This window comes from Triticum aestivum, chromosome 4B, assembly GCF_018294505.1.
Source record: "Triticum aestivum cultivar Chinese Spring chromosome 4B, IWGSC CS RefSeq v2.1, whole genome shotgun sequence".
In the NCBI taxonomy this organism is placed as follows: Eukaryota; Viridiplantae; Streptophyta; class Magnoliopsida; order Poales; family Poaceae; genus Triticum; species Triticum aestivum.
Window position 1 is genome coordinate 345,483,657 of NC_057804.1, and position 17,678 is coordinate 345,501,334.

General features: G+C 43.9%; 1 protein-coding gene across 1 annotated transcript; it reads right to left on the minus strand.

Annotated features, from left to right (window-relative positions):
* Positions 1-9,156: 9,156 nt before the first annotated feature.
* LOC123092138 (beta-adaptin-like protein C) lies at positions 9,157-15,731 on the minus strand. The gene is made up of 15 exons (XM_044513826.1): positions 15,385-15,731; positions 14,134-14,331; positions 13,903-14,016; positions 13,562-13,812; positions 13,341-13,476; positions 12,689-12,868; positions 12,510-12,602; positions 11,901-12,112; positions 11,713-11,776; positions 11,463-11,642; positions 10,983-11,075; positions 10,503-10,900; positions 10,198-10,387; positions 9,910-10,113; positions 9,157-9,723 (listed from the first exon to the last, which is right to left on the minus strand). The coding sequence occupies exons 1-15, from the start codon at positions 15,469-15,471 to the stop codon at positions 9,427-9,429; spliced, it is 2,697 nt and encodes an 898-aa protein (XP_044369761.1). The 5' UTR covers positions 15,472-15,731; the 3' UTR covers positions 9,157-9,426.
* Positions 15,732-17,678: the final 1,947 nt, after the last annotated feature.

The following is a 17,678-nucleotide window of genomic DNA, read 5'->3' on the forward strand; positions in this document are numbered from 1 at the left end:
TGCTCAAGACATCTCAGAAGATTCGTCTGTGTTCGAATTAATTCGAGGTTGTCACCTCATTCAAATATTTCAATTGTTCCGGTGCATCATCTATCTGTTCAATAATCCTTTTCAATGGTGTATTCTCTTCAGTGGGCCCTAACCCACAGGTCTTTTCCCGGGATCTTACCTGACTCTTCTAATTATTCCGGAGCTATTCCCAAATTCTTTTGAAAATGTGACGTAAGTATGGATTTCATCAGTCGCATGCCTTTTCAAGATCGCATTCAAATTCTTTTCATTGTTGGCTCAACCTCTTCGTTTTTCATTCTCCCGGAGTATCCCAGTAATTTTGGTGGTTTTTTCTCGTCGTCTTTTGAAGACCGAAGAAGAGTTTTTCCTCTCAATCTTGTCCGTTCTCTCGAAGTTTCGTGGTTCTAGCTTCATGTTATCCTCTTGAATTGTTTCATTTGTCAGATATCCTTTTCTTACCCATCCGGAGTTTGTCAGGAGTTGTTTCTCCATTTCTTTTCACCGGAGGCCATCATTCCAGTTTTCGTTCTCTATTTATCCCGGTGCTTCGTTCAAGTGTTCTTTAATCAACTCGTTATCTCTTCGTTCTTTTGCATCTAAATCCCCTCAAGCATATTTGTTCTTCTAATTCTTCCCGGTGATTCGTTCTCTTTTATCAGTCATTTTCGAATTCTTACGGTGCTTCGTTCAAGATTCTTTTCCCCTGATTATCATTTTATCCATTCCTTCGGAGTTTGTTCTTGATGAATAAATTCTAGTTCCAAGTGTTTTCATCTTTTCTTATCCAGAGTTCAATTTCCTTAGTCATTTTGTCGGAACCTCCATCCAAATCATAGCAAGGCTCATCTTATTCGTTCATCCTTTCATTCTATCTCATCATCTTTTTGTTACCGGAGTTCTTCATGGTGGTTCTTCATGATTTAATCTTTTCTTCAAGAATTCATCAAGATTTTGTCGGTGGAGTTCAAGTATCTTTTCTTCTCACATCTCGAAGTGTAATTAATTCTCCATATTCTTTTGAAGTGGAGTTTTGCATTTCTTCGTTCTTCTAAGCTATCCAATCATTTCCGTTTGCGGTCGGTTATCACCTCATAATTTTTGAGATGTTATCCATAAGCCCACAACAAGCTTATTCTTTTCGTTGTTGAGTTTTCTCGACAACTCCATTCAATCCTTCCTACTAAGTTCTTTTCATTTCTATTTCAATTCTTCCGGAGGTATTGCATATTCATCTCGTCAAGTGCAATTCCATCTTGTGAAGTTCTTGTTCTATTCCTCCATGTTTCAGCCGGAGCGCTGCCTAAATCCTTTCAGTCTTATTTGTTTCTTATCTCGTTCTAACCGGAGTGGTTTCATAGTCTATCTAATTCCGTGAGTTTTCGATTCTCGTCATTCTCGTCGTTCCTCTCTTCTTCTCGAATGCTCTCAATTCTTTGCTTCTTCTCGAGTTCTTGTTTCACCTCATCCCTTTTCCCTTCCGTCTCGGTCCTAAGATCTCGGGACGAGATCTCTTGTTAGTGGAGGAGTGTTGTAACGCCCCGGTTTCGATGCGCCAGGTGTCTGCCAGTTATTCGCCGTCGTTGCCATGTCATTTGCTTGCGTCTTGCATTTTTATCATGTCATCATGTGCATTGCATTGCATACGTGTTTGTCTCATGCATCCGAGCATTTTCCCCGTTGTCCGTTTTGCAACCCGGCACTCCTATGTCCTCCGGCGTCCCCCTCTTCTCTCTTTTCGTGAGTGGGTATTAAACTTTCTCGGAATGGACCGAGTCTTGCCAAGCGGCCTTCGTATAGCACCGGTAGACCGCCTGTCAAGTTTCGTGCCATTTGGAGGTTGTTTGGTACTCCAACGGTTAACCGGGTAACCATAAAAGCCCCTTCTCTTTGCAGCCCAACACCCCTTCCAAAGTGGCCCAAAACCCATCTAACTCCCATACATGCTCTCGGTCGTTCGATCACGATCGTGTGGGCAAAAACCGTGCCTCATTTGGACTCCCCTAACTCCCTCTAGCTATAAAAACGTCCTCCCTCTTCATTTTCGCGGATGTTTTCCCCCGAAACCCTAGCCCCGCTCCTCTCCGCCGCCGGACACGTCCGGATCCGCCCGGACATGTCCGCCCCGCTCCCCCCAGCCAATCGCCGACCGCCGCGTGTCCTCCGCCGTCGTCCCAGCCGCCGCGGCCCGCCCGAGCCCGCGCGCAGCCCGCGGGGACCATCCCGCGCCGCCGCCCGGCCCGCGCGTCGCGCCGCCGCGCGCCCCCGTCCGCCGCCGCCTGGATCCCGCCCGCGCCGCCGCGGGGCATCCCGCCGACGCCGCCGGCCGCGGCCTTGCCGCCCCGCGCCGGGATCCACTCCGCCTCCCGTCCTCGCTGACCTGCGCTCGCCCCGAGCCCCGCTGTCGTCCCGCGCGTCGCCTCCGCCGGCGCCTCGCCGAGCTCCGCAGCGTCCCTGCCGTCCGCCTCGCCTGCGCCTCCGCCACCAGGCCAGCCCCGCCGCCGGTCGCCGGATCCGGCAAGGCAGCGGCCGGATCCCGCCGCCTTTTCCCGTCTCCGCCCCGTCCCCGCCGTCCGCCGGCGTCCCGCCTCGCCGGAGTCGTGGCGCCTCCCCTGCCTCGCTCGATCCAGGCGGGATCGAGGAGGAGGACGAGCCCAGCCACCGCATGGGCCCCAGGGCCCATCTCCTCAAACCTGGGCTTTGGCCTGCTAGGTGAGCCCCGCCTAAACCCCGCCCAGTGCACGTTATAGCTATCTGGCGCTCGTGGTTTTTTTTAGAAAAACGACTAAGTCCCAGATTTTGCACATTATCATGTCATGTTCGTCATGTTGTATCTCTGCATCCGTAGCTTCGTTTCGTGCATGTAATATGTCAAATTGTTCGCCTCGACGAGTACATAATTTCATGCCATTGCATCACATTTATTTGAGGTCATCTTGGTGCCTGAATCATCGTTGTAAGAGTGCTTCATGATGTTTTCTGCTGTTTGTTATCAGAACGAGCTCTTTTGTCATTTTTGCCATGATTAATGTGTGCATCCTATGAGGTTGATGTCTACATGTGTTTTGAACTATGACATGTCTTCTTTACAGAGGTTCTTACCATGTATTTTTTTGATCAATGTGGTGACTAGCACAATCATGCAAACTAGGCATCGTGATGTTGCTGATTTTAGATCATGTTCTGTTGTTATTTTGATGTCATGTAAACATGATGCTACAGAGAGATCCATGCATATTTTGAGATACTTCAGTAAGGATGTTTTGAACATGTGGTTATTGTCTATCCATTCATGCCCTTGGTTGCAATTATGGATTGCTCTAGCATGTCATTTTTGTTCTCTACTTTTGCTTCAAAATGTTTCCTGGCAGATTGTTTACATGTTATTCAATTTGGCCAAGGTTGTTGTAGTTGATCCTTGCATGCTATGGACTTGTTCTTGACTTGGTTTGTTTCACAAACATGTCTTCTTCATGATGCTATGCTTATCTTGTCATGCAATGACTTGTGGTGAGTGAATCGAGCTTGTTACGTAGTGTACATGATGTTGCTGTTTTGCTAGGCTGAATCTGTTATTTCGTGATGCCATGTAAACATGTTGCTACTAATCATTCTATGCATAATCTGGAGATGTGCTCTAAATATGTTTTGATCTACATGTCATCATCTAACCATACATGTCCCTGGTTGCATTTATAGCTTGTTGTAGATTGTTCATATCTTGCTCCAAAGTTGCTTCATAATGTTGCTGTCAACCTGTTAACATTAAGTTCAGTTGTTTCCATGTGTTTTGCTAGTGTTCCATGCACCCTATGGCCTTGCTCTTGCCATTCCTAGCTTCACAAACATGCCATCTTACTGTTGGTTGCCTTGCCATGTCATCTTTTGCTTTGTAGTGAGTTGCACAAGCTCATCTACATGCCTTCGTAATTATGTTCCTGCCATGTTTGAATCTGTAATATAACTTGCCATGTTTACATGGGTGCCATCATATTTTCTGATCCTTTTTGGCTTATGGTCAGTAAAGGACTTTTGATCTATGCATTTAGTAGTTTCATGCCCATGCCTTTTGTTTTCTTGTTGAGGTCCTGTAGCATATTGTTTTGATGCTTGCAATATGCCTAGTTGCTTCGTTCTATCGCTATGCTGCGCTACCTATTACCTGTTTATCGAGCCATCCCAAATTGCCATGTCAGGCTCTAAATGTTGACACCTTTCCTATGCAAACCGTTGTTTGGCTATGTTACCGCTTTTGCTCAGCCCCTCTTATAGCGTTGCTAGTTGCAGGTGAAGTTGAAGATTTCTCCATGGTGGACAGGATTTTGGTTGGGATATCACATATCTCTTATATTATTAATGCATCTATATATTTGGTAAAGGGTGGAAGGCTCGGCCTTTTGCCTGGTGTTTTGTTCCACTCTTGCCGCCCTAGTTTCCGTCATACCGGTGTTATGTTCCCGGATTTTGCGTTCCTTACGCGGTCGGGTGATTTATGGGACCCCCTTGACAGTTCGCTTTGAATAAAACTCCTCCAGCAAGGCCCAACCTTGGTTTTACCATTTGCCTCACCACCACCTACTTTTCCCTTGGGAGTCGCTCTCTCGAGGGTCATCTTTATTATAGCCCCCCGGGCCAGTGCTTGTCTAAGTGTTAGTCCAAACTAGAGCACCGTGCGGGGCCATCCCTTGGCAACTTGGGTTACGTCGGTTCCTGTACGCTTCGCTTATCCGGTGTTGCCCTGAGAACGAGATATGTGCAGCTCCTATCGGGATTGTCGGCGCATCGGGCGGTCTTGCTGGTCTTGTTTTACCATTGTCGAAATGTCTTGTAAACCAGGATTCCGAGTCTGATCGGGTCTTCCTGGGAGAAGGTCTATTCCTTCGTTGATCGCGAGAGCTTGTCATGGGCTAAGTTGGGACACCCCTGCAGGGTATAATCTTTCGAAAGCCGTGCCTGCGGTTATAGGCAGATGAGAATTTATTAATGTCCGGTTGTAGATAACTTGACACAAGATCCGAATTAAAACGCATCAACCGCGTGTGTAGCCGTGATGGTCTCTTCTCGGCGGAGTCCGGGAAGTGAACACGGTTTCGTGTTATGTTTGACATAAGTAGGAGTTCAGGATCACTTCTTGATCATTGCTAGTTTCACGGCCATTCTGCTTGCTCTCTTCTCGCTCTTATTTGCGTATGTTAGCCACCATATATGCTTAGTCGCTGCTGCAGCCTCACCACTTTACCCCTTCCTTTCCTTTAAGCTTTGCTAGTCTTGATACCCATGGTAATGGGATTGCTGAGTCCTCGTGTCTCACAGATTACTACAACAACAGTTGCAGGTACAGGTTGTGCGATGATCATGATGCGAGAGCGATGCTTGCTTGTGTTGAGTTCTTCTTCTGCTTCTTCGATCAGGGGATAGGTTCCAGGTCGGCAGCCTGGGCTAGCAGGGTGGATGTCGTTTGAGTTTCTGTTTGCGTTTCATCCATAGTCGGATGATGCTCTTATGTATTGCGATGTTGTATTCATGTGGCATTGTATGCCTATTGTATGTGTCCCCATCTATTATGTAATGTTGATGTAATGATATCCACCTTGCAAAAGCGTTTCAATATGCGGGTCTATCCTTGGTGGGACCTTTGAGTTCCTTTTGGATAGGGTCGCATATTGGGCGTGACAGGTACCACCCCCCCACCCCCCCCCCCCCACCACCACCACCCAAGGCAACAAGACATTGGCCCATGAGGAAACTTCTAGAGCCTTTCGAAAGGTTTTGAAACCTTCCAAACCTTTGCAGAATATTCCATGACCTTCTAGGACATTTTTAGGACCTCTTGAAACCTCTCGGAACACTTCTAGAGTCATCTGGAACACTTCTGTAACCCGCTCTTTTATTCTCCTTTGTCCTCTAGTTCTCTAACACCTCAAAGCGTTAGTTGTGTGATCCTGCAGATTCGATAATACGTAGACATGACCTGAAACACCTTCCGGTGAATAATCAATAACGGGATATGGACACCCATATTTATTCCAACATTCACATGGATATATTTATCGATCAAACCTTTTGATTAAGTACACGATTCCATTCGCTTCATGATACTTAACAAAATCCAAGGTGGGGCTTTTGTCGGTATCATTGTGAAGCACCGACTTGATCACAATACCAAGTTATCCTTGTTACCGATTTTTTTCTGTTTTATCATTTTTGTATTCACGTACCCCGTGATCGTTTATCATTGTGTTTGGTCAGACGATGACGGACACCGTAATACCGAGAGGCCCCACAGAGTATCTCTCCATTTTTGGAAGAGCAAATCCCAGTCTTGAACTATCGAGTCTCTAGACGTACTTTTCTGATGTACCTGAAAGTTACCATCATAATCACCCTGTTATGGATAATGTTTGACAACCCCAAAGTAAACGGTCGACATGATGGTATTCGACATTCTCATGGTCTAAGGATGTGAGTATATGTTAACACTTTCATGAGTATACTTATAACACTATGACGATGGTGATCTCATAGTATACCATTCACTTGGGTCTGTCCAACACCATTGTTCTGTTAACAATGTGCCCCGATTGTTGTCATCATCCTTTTTACTTCAACAATGCACTATGATTTGGAAACATGATCATCATGCAACACATAAGCTAGTCTTAGAGACAAGAGTACGGAAGGACTTGGTGCTTATCTCCACTGTGTTTCTCTCGTATTCTAGAATCATCGGAATTATAGTACAGAAATATAAACTTAATTATAAACATATAAATTATTAATAATATTTATTATTACCTTTAGGGCATATTTCCAACACTTTCTACTTGTGCAATCACACGACTTCATGATTGTGTTATGGTGTACCACCGATGATGTAGCAACTTCACATTGTGATAATGGATCACATCCAAATTGAAGGGCGTGCAGTGCTTGTGCTCATGAAACAAAGAATGCACGTGTTGCCAAAATATCGTGCTCTTTTGTTTCATGCCTACAAACCCCATACTTGTGGCCAACCACGCCTTGCACAACAATGCGTCCTCCCTCACCGAGTACCCTGCCATCGTGCTTGATTCATGTTAAACAAGGAGAAAGTCAAAGGAAAATCAATGACATTTGGTCGAACACTTGTCAGGCATGGTGTTTGCCATGGATGACGTCGGCAGGGGGCGGCGATACCTGCGCTGCGGACCGATCCGGGGTGCAATGGTAACAAAGTACAAGGCGCCTGGGTGGAGCGGAGGTCCGACAAGAACTGATCGGCAACCAAAGTGGTGTAAAGGCGCTGCAATTTTGATGGTGCGGATACAGGCCAAGGAGGAAGGTATGGAGTGAGGGGGAAGGGCTCTAGGAAGGGGGTTTAGGGTGGGCCAACTGTGTCAAAGTCCGACGCGGCGGGCGTCCGGGCTCCTCCAGACGTCCCACAAGTTTGTTCTCGTTTAGGTGAAACTAGCACAAATGCCCGTGCGTTGCAACAGGAGAAAACATTGGTTTCTATGAATCTGCCAGATCAAGGAACCATGTCGTTGGACAACGCTCGCTGATGATAAGAAATTGGTTCATTTCATCAGCATATGGGGTATGATTTCAAGTAAATTGATCTGTCTGAACAACCACCTCTTGATTGTTAGGTCATTCTTTAGATTATTTGTTCATTCTTGAACTTCAATAAATATGAAGTAATAGCAGCAAGCAAACTAACCTAGAATAATAATTGCAGCAGCAAGCAAACGAATCAAGAGGAGTAATAGTTGCAGCAAGCATAATCTTTTAATTTAAAAAAATTGTTTAGCTGGCATCACAACGTATTTTTTTATCAATAATCTAGTGATATGTAGTATATATCCATAAGCATGTGAGTATTATTTGCAGAAATTTTATAAACTTACTTAAAGGTTCGTTTTCAAGTTCTGCATATTTGGCTCCATGCCGAGAGTCAAAAATCGTTTACATGAAAGATGAACCATGTATAAGTTGCATCCACACTATTTATAGAAACATGTGCCGACAACCTTGCAAAGGAGGAAAAATAAATAAATACAATTCTACTGTAGTTCTTTATAGTGTAGCATAACCACTAGTGTGGTGTCAAAAACGCTCTTATATTATGAAACGGGGGGAGTAGTATTTTTGGACTTTAGTAAAAGTGAATATTCCAGGATAGCAGTTCAATCGTATATTCACACTCATGCGTCCCCAGGCTGTCAAGATGTCATGTGCCATGTATTAAGGATAGAGCAAAAATGTACATTAATTCAACCTGTCAGTTCCGCTGATCTCCCATGAAAATTGTACATCGTTGTTCATCTTCCCAAGAATAGCATGCATCTTCCTTCCTTGTATCACGTCTTGCCTTGTTTTCGTATAGCATCGTGTCTCTGGTAGACTCCATGACAATCTGCATACATCCATTATCTCATCAGCCACCACCTAGGTGGTAATCATCCAGCAACCAGCTTCTGGATAGGTGCAAATTTTGCACGTATATTAACTGGTGTGGATGGATGTAAATAGTCGAGATGAGACTATGTCATCATGAGTTGAATTCTCTTTCAAGACACTAACAATTGCTATCTCAATTGGTCTCGGTATTACAGGATTAGTGTGAGAACTTGAGTTCGATCCCCATGTACAGCACAAAATTCTTTTGGTCTTTGCCAGCGTAGATGGGTCACGCGGCGTCCGGGCTCCTCCAAACGTCCCACAAGTTTGTTTTCGTTTAGGTGAAATTTGGATGTCTGGACCGGTCCTCTTACATTTGATGCAACACTGGATAGCAACACTGGATAGCAAAATGTATTCAGACATTTAGCAGTGGTGTTTTCTGATGCATGGCGTTGGAGATGCCCTTAGGTCGGAAATCCCCATCGTTTAACGTTGGCACTCTTTTTTGTTTTTTTTTTACAACACGTTGGAAAACTCTTGTGTGATTTATTTATTTTTTGCATCGATGGGTCGTGAAACCTACCAGTTTCGATCATATCGTAATATTGTTATATATCTATTGAAGTTCAAATTTGCTTTGCATGAAAAAAAAAAGCGGCCGCACCTTACCAATTAGTATACCGTAGCTCATGTAACATAGAAACAATATTACATGTGCATTGCCTCTGCCGTCAAAAAACGTCATGTTTACTCGTCAAACCAAAAAGAAACAAGACGTATTTTCATGTGCTATGACATGGCAAGAAAAAATGTTCAGGCCGATATACAATTTATGCGGCACAAAATGTCCAGGTTGAGTATCCCTAGAGGAAAATTCTGAAACCAAAAAACTAACAGTTTAAATACGGTGATCTAATAGTAATACAATAACAACACAATACAATTCACACTAACTTCCATGGAACAGCACACCTGTGTATGCTCATGACCGAATAATTTTGACGGAATACCGATCTTCAAGTTTACCGTCACTTAATTGATAAGAGACTCCATAGCTTCAAAGAATAGAGGCACAAACTCCCTGTTTGGAGTCTTGACTGCACACTTGGCACCAGGAACACCAACAGCAGCAGTAAGCTCTATCAGAAATGGAATCCCACGGGGGATCTTCGCAGACAGATACAGCACATCCATGTTTGCATTTTTCCGCTTGGCAATAAAGAACACATTTGATGCTGCAAGGTGTTCAATGGTGGCATCTATGCTGCTGATGACAGAATTGGGGTATTCTTTTGAAAATTCATTGTCATCAGGTAAAGATTTCCAGGCCTGCAATCAGATTTAACCAACTCAAACTAGAGATTAACAAGGATATAATAGCGGAAGAGTACTCACTCGCCACAGGCGTTCTCTACAAGTCCTAAGGCCAACAGACCAAAAACAGCTAAGCAAATCAAAACAACTAGGACAGCAACTACCGCAGAGAAGAAAAGATTTACTCGTAGTAGATTTCACCTCAAGAAAACTCGTTCGCTCCATTTTGCCATCTTCACCAAAGAAGACATGCAGCGAACCTTTGTCACTGAAATACCACACAGGTTGCTGATTATTCTTCACTGCAACCTGCAGTAGCGAGTTCGGTGCTCCAGGAGAGACATTCTGGGAGAAAACCATAGCTAGGAGCGTCCTGGCTGAGGACCCAGGTTGGAGTGGAGGAACCTTATTCATCAACCGACACCAAGTTCAGTACAGGAAACTGAAATTTAGACACAGAACTTACAAAATATATAGACATCCTTGCACCTGAAGTGGTCCACCGGCTGCAAGACCAAATGTGTTCTTGTTAAACTGAATCATAAATCCATCTAATACACCCTGGGTCCCATTCTCAAAAGATATATCATAGTATATCTGGCCATCCCGTCGCACCAGTTGCGCACTGATCTGGAGACCTTGGCCAGTGGTTGAAGGCAATACAACAGGCAGTGGAGGTCTGCAGGGAAAACAATCAGAAAAATCAAACTGGAGAAAAACTGGCTCGAACCGTATAACATGAATAAAACATCAAACTAAAACTTGGAGCAAAAACAACAAAAAGTTTCGCTGACCCTGAAGATGCTGTAGGTTCGTCAACAGGAACCAGGGCATTATCCAAACCCATTAAATCACCTAGGAGATCTGGGATCGGAGCAGCAACTGCTGGGGCTGCAGCTGCCGGCTGCTTCACTGGTACATTTGATGAAGTGCCAGTACTAGAGGACGGTGATGCCCCATCCACTCCCTGAGATGGTGACTCCGAATACCCAGTTTCTCCAGCATCAGCAAACTCCTCATCATCCGCCCTAGGAGCTGCCTTAACACGGCTAACAAAGGCTTCTGGGGGCTTGTGATAAACTGATGATAATGTAGAAATGTTTGCTAATAACTCATCAAGAAGCGAAGAGTCAAGCTGGTTAGAGTCATCGCTGATCACAGGCTTCTCTGCCAGAACAACATCTTTTGCTGCCTGTCAAAGCCACACACATACCCAGTGGTCACAGGGATATCTGACAAAGGATAGGAAGGTGTGAAGTGTAAACTTTCAATACCTCGGGATCAGTAGAAAGAAGTCGCCAGTATATGTAAGCTCGATCACGCAGATCAGGATTGTCTGTTTCAACTGTTGCATTATTGAGAACAGCCTACAGAAAATGAAGCAGATTAGGCAGAAAACTGTAGCACATATTAAACAGAATTTGTTAGGGACAGGACATACATTCAATTGGAATAGGCCATTATTCATTCATTCAGCCAAGAGAAATTGAATATAGTGTACCCTTATGAACCAAATTTCTAGTTCTCAACCCAAAAAATTGAGTATTCTAATTATTAATGTTGCAACACAATTCAAGGTATGCTCAATGCTGTAAAGATTTCAACAAGCCTTTTTGAACACCATGACATGCCATGGTATCAAATAAGGAGATATTCAAAGACTCTCTTACACCATGCCAAGAAGTTATTCTTTGCTCCGCAATCTAGTGTATCCATCATCTGCAAGAGTAAACAAAGGAACTGAGAATAGTAACCTGTATCATCTGCTGGGGCCCCTCAGTTGGCTTCTTAAGAAACAACTTAACAGTCGCTGTTAGCAACTGCAGTTGAACTAATGCTGGTTCTTCTGGGAATGTATCCAAGAAACTCTCAAGGAGTTCATCAGCGTTGTCAATTCTTTCGGCATATTCTCCAATTATCCAAATCATTGATGCCTGTATAAGAAAATAACATGTAAGTGAACAAAACATGCAAGAAATTACAAAGACCATTCATAGACAATACCTTAGCCTCTGGTTCATCTAAAGTGTCCAAACTTTCACAAAGTGTTGCGATGATAGACTCATATCTGCATATTTTGGCAAGAAAAAGGTTACTATTTTACAAAAATATATGCTGAGCACAAAAGAAGAGCTCTGTAGTTCCATAATTCCAAAAACATAGAATGTTGAGCTTCCAGGCAAACCACTCACGTGTTAGGATAGCGTCTAAAGATGTCTTTGATAACAATGATAGCTTCCTGTACGACATAATTAACCTTTATTTTGATCAGCTCAAGCAAGACACTGATGCACCTTTCAGCAGCTCTCTCCAACTTAATTGCACATCTTCCAATCGCACGTACAGCTTTCCTCACAAAGTCAACATCAACCTCTGTGGCGTACTCTTTGAACTCCAATAGCACCTATAACGAGCTCAGTCAACTTCTGGATGGCAACTTGTAGAAAACAGATCTAGTACTATAATCAGAAAAGAATAAGATGCTTAATAAATTTAACTATGGTAAGATTCACACTTGAGGTGATGGACTTTTGTTCCTGCAGAGTTTTATTTACAATCTCTGTAATTCTGTTATGTACGAGACAGGAATATAATAACACAAGGCAGTAGCTGAAAATATTGTTCCACTCAAGTCAACATCATAACCACAACAGTAAATTAGTACTCCCTCCGTCCGGAAATACTTGTCGGAGAAATGTATGTATCTAGACATATTTTAGTTATAGATACATCCAGTTTTATCCACCTCCACGACAAGTATTTCGGGGCGGAGGGAGTACATAAGAAAGAAGATTATGTACCTGATCAATGTTCCTATCTGACGCAAGCTTTATCATAATCTCTAACTTTTCCATCTTGACATATATTGGGTCATTGTACTTGCAAAAGAAGACCTATTGCCAAACATACTATTGAGTTACAGAAACACTGGCATGATAGATTGATGAATAAGAATAGCTCAAAGACAAACAAATGTCACCTTAATTTCATGTGCAAGTATTGTAGGCCTTTTTTGAACAATCAGATTGATATTTCTCAATGCTACATACTGAATCTCGGGCTCTGCCGACAGTAGAGTAACCAAAGGGGGTGCCATTTTTTTGCAGAGATTCCGGACAACATCAGTGCTTGTAATGAGCTCCATTTGTAGAAGGATTATCTGTGTGAAAGAGATAACCAACAGGTTAACTCTTTCTGCAAAATCAAAAACAAACAGCAACTGCTGTCTTGAATAGTACCAGAACCAGCGTTCCAACTTAAATGGATATGTATCATCCTCCAACTAAAAGGTCAGGAACATGAAAATCAATCCAATGTCACAGTCCATTTGTTCTTCCTATGATTTATTAGGATACACTTAAGATGAAAGAAAAAACTTTGTTACCTAGTTAAATAAGCCCATAAATAATCAATATGAGTATGTGTTATTTGGGTACTTGCAGATAAGTTTTTCCTTACCCTGCTACCCATGCAGAGAGAACTGGCAGCGCCCCTGTTCAGGCCTGACATATCAATACAAGTACATATGGCACTGTGCCAATCTATGGTTAATGAATACCACATACACAACTGCATGCAACACTTTCTAAAACTTTACTGTGTTCTAGTACATGTGAATCAGGCTAATGTACCTTGACAGCAGAAAGAACAACTGCACAGTTTGCATGTTGAAGACGGGGTGTAACTCGTTCCACTATATTTTCTGCGTCCCTTGCATCTGTTGCTTTGTACCTTGACAGAGAATCAAGAATGAAAACTTGTCCCCACCTGCAAAATTATCAAATATGATAAGCAGCTTACTCTAGAAAAATATGGGGGTTCAGAACCCAATATAGCAAGAACTGCATCATACTCTGTGCATTCATTCAGAGCAGTCAGAAGCTTTGTCAATGTATGGCTGGTGATCTCAAAGATCGGACGAGCACTACTGTCTTGAATCTCTGCCAGAGCAGCAACAGCATTTGCAACCACCATAGGATTATTGTCAGAAATTAAGTCTTTGAGGGCCTCTAGAAATCCTCTGTCCTCCACTAGCTCAGCATTTATATCATAAAGCTTAGCAACACAAATAGCTGCTGTCTTCCGCACATATGGATCATCGTCCTGTGAAAAAATTCAAGACACAAGTATAGGCTGAATTCAATGGGAGACAGTTCTTTTTTTTTAAAGGAGTGTACAAACACCAATATACACCTTGAGGCATCTTCGAAGAGGGTCGCACAGATACTCTGTGATTTTGTCTACACGGATGCAACCCATTGTCCTCACAGCCAAAGCACGAATCAGTGGATTTGGATCTTGTGAATCCTGCAGAAGTTTTGAATCTTCTTATTAGTTGCTGCTTCTGCATGGTTTGTTTCACACATGTTATAGCTTTATTTTTCTGCATAAATGTTCATTAGTAATATGGTTATAATTTCTCACCTTAACAAATGTGTTCACGGCAAGTATCGCTAGATCTGGTTGACTTTTAGCATAGTTGATGAGATATAAATATACTAGTTTTTTCAGCTCCAAGTTCTCAGTCTGCATACAGTTCACGACATCTGTAAACAATGATGAGACATCTTTTCCAACGGTCATCGCTGCAATCACTTTCTTGACAGCATCTTTTCTCTTGTCCTGCAAACCATATTTCCACCAAAGCCTCAGATGCCAGAAGTGAACACATAATATGGTCTTACATCATTTATTCTTGCATTAAAATTAGAAAACAAAAATGGGATCTATGGCTGGTGAATGACTGACAACAGTATGTAGTCCAACCATTCTTGCTACATGGCATACTTCATCCCTGAGAATATTTCATATTAAAGACTGATATGGTACAAATGTTCATTAATTATGCATTAGAACATGCATTTTACAGCGTGCAGCACTGCAAAATGTAGCTAGAACGGCGACAGAATATTTTTGTGACCGTGGGCTAGAGATGGCGTCTCAAAACCACTAGACCACCAAATCAAAATGATGTAGCTTGTCTTGCTTGCAAAACATGGAGAAGTGATAGAGCCTAAGATGAGTGTTTAGATCACTAAAGTATTTCTTTACGGAGGGAGTACCTTGCTGTTTTAACCGTGTGCGGAAAACCACAAAGATGGCATAGATAAATATAAAGCATAAACACCTTTTTATCAGCAGCGAAGTGCCATTTCTACAGCTACACCAATGCATATTGATGCATATCTGGAGTCATGGATATAAAAAATAAACTAGATGGAAGTAATGCACGGCCCCGCACATAAACTCCAAAATTTCTACCTTATTCAAAACGTATTCATTTACCCTCGAGAGCTTGGCTAACCAGACATCGAGCAGTCACTATATTCGATCTAATCTTGCTTTCACTGAAAAGCCCCGAAATGGATCAGAACTCAGTGCATTCATCTCGCTCTAAAGCAATTCAAACTCAAATCCGTCTGAACTGAATTCGGCATATTTAAGTACATTTTGTTGAAGAAAATGACCCCGAGATCGTCACTCTGCCGCAAATTCCAATCCTCGGAACAGAACCTAATCACGTGGGATACCAACCAAAACTCGCAGATCTCAAACCGCCCGCGCGTGGGCACCCAACACCCTTGCCAGATCTGGATCCAGGCCAATCGATCCTCGGGCACAGCAAATCACACAAGAAGATAGACAGGGGAGAGACGGCGAGGAAAAGAGGGTGACCTTGTACTGGGAGTTGAGCTCCTCCTTGAGCTCGGGGATCTCCCCCTTTTTGGTGGTGGAGAAGTACTTGGAGTCGTGCCCGCTCATATCGCCCAGGCGAGCCTACCTGCCAAACACGCACCGGCCGCCGCCTCCGGCTGCGGAGCCGGGGGGTCGTGGTGGAGGCGTCCGATTTCGCGCGCGATGGCGGTCGGCGGCCTGCCTTCCTGCCTGCGCGATGGGATGGGATTGGGTGTTGGCGAGGGGGAGCCAGACGGGTGTGCGTGCGTGCGAGAGTTATGGAGATGAGAGAGATTGGGAGGGAGACGACGACGATGGTGGAGATCTGATCGGCTGCTCGCAAGTCATTCTAGTCTCTCTTCTTTTTCTATATCCTTCGACGCCAATTTCCGGCAAATTTGATAATTTTAATCTTGCATGAAATCAATTCATAGAATGAACTACCCGTGAAACTATTTCCGCCACGCAGGTGCCGCACCCTACAGTGCAACGCCTAGCACGGGGGCATTGCACGCCAGTCCATCGTGGCAGCCTTGGGCCCCACACCCAGCAGTGCAGCGCCTCTGAGCTAGGCGCCACACATGTAATGTGCAGCGCCTAGCCGTCGGGCGCTGCACTGTGACTTAGATCCAGCCGCGGCGGCCCTCTCCTCCCCCACCCACCCCATTGCAGCAGTTACAGAACAGAAGAAGCTGTGGCGGCGGCCCTCTCCACTCCCCCTCTCAATCCCCTCTCCCAAATCCATCAGATCTGGCGATTTGGTCCGTGGATGCCTTCACCAATCCATCCTAGAAGGTACCCTCCTCTGATCCCTTTCTTTCTATCTATATAATGTATGTTATTTTGAAGATTTTGAGGAACCCTTGTTTGATTTGATTAGATTTGAATGTTGCATGTATTATAATCTTGCATGTACCTAATTTAGCAACCGTAGTTTAGTATATTTTATTGACAAGATATGGTTTGAGTACATAGGTTGACATGTTATTTTATATGGAAAAGAGTTTTGTATTAAATCTTGCATGAAGTAGGCCTAGTTTAGTTTATTTGTGTTGAAATATATTTGTATTGAAAAGAATGATTTGGATACATATACTTTGAATTTTGCATCTAGTAGGCGTATTTTAGTTTATTTGTATTCAAAAGATAATTGTGTTGACAAAAAAGTTTTTTTCAAATTGTTAGGATGGTTTGGCTTCTCGATGATCACAGAGACAAACAACACCGGTCGTACGCTATGTCGGTGGAGCAGCGGGTAATAATGAAAGTTGCCGGTGTTATGAATTTCATGTTTATTTCAAACACAAATGCCCCATATGTAATGATTTGTTTGTTTGTTTGTAGGAGCTTGCACCTCTGAAGCTTCGGTCTCACGGGGTCATCCTTGGGTGGATGCGCTATGATGAGTGGTACACACCATATGTAAGGGAGACAGGACTTCTCCCTTTCATTCAGTTGGTCAGCCGGTCGACGCCACCCAACAATGTTGCAGCACTCACCGCGCTTATTGATCATTGGAGGCCGGAGACACATAGTTTCCATCTTCGGACCGGGAGATGACCGTGACGCTCCAGGATATGACTATGATCACCGATATTCCTATCGATGGGAATCCTCTATGTATGAACACCGATTCTGATGGGTGGCGCGCGCAGATGCATGCCCTTATCGGTATGGTTCCTCCGGAGCCTCGGGAACCAGAAGCAGAAGACAAGAAGAAGGAAAGAGTCGCAACTGGTGCTCCTTTCACGTGGATTACATCGCACTTTGGTACTTGCCCTGAGGAAGCTGATGAGGACACGGTCAAGACATATGCTCGTGTCTACATGTGGTACGTGATATCCAGGACTATGTTTGTTGATGGCACAGGCAAGAATGCTCCATGGATGTGGCTGAAGGCGTTGACCGTCTTCGATAGCAAATGGAGTTGGGGTTCGGCGACACTGGCTTACTTGTATAGACAGGTATGAAGTTGTTTCTTTTTCACTTCATTGCTACATTATAAATGCGATCTTGCTGTTAATTCAACAATGTTCTCTTTTATGTGCAGCTGGACGAAGCCTGTTGTAGGCCATCTGGAGGTATTGGTGGTTGTATGCTCGCACTTTCCATATGGAGCTGGGAGCGTTTGCCGGTTGGACGATCGAAGACCGTGAAGTACAAGGATTGGGACGACAAAAACGACCCACTACGGCTCCCCACTTGGGCTTACAAGTGGGATGTGTTAAATGAGACGACGGATGATCCGTCGGTCATGTACAAGTTGTACAAGAGCGAGCTAGATGCGATCACGC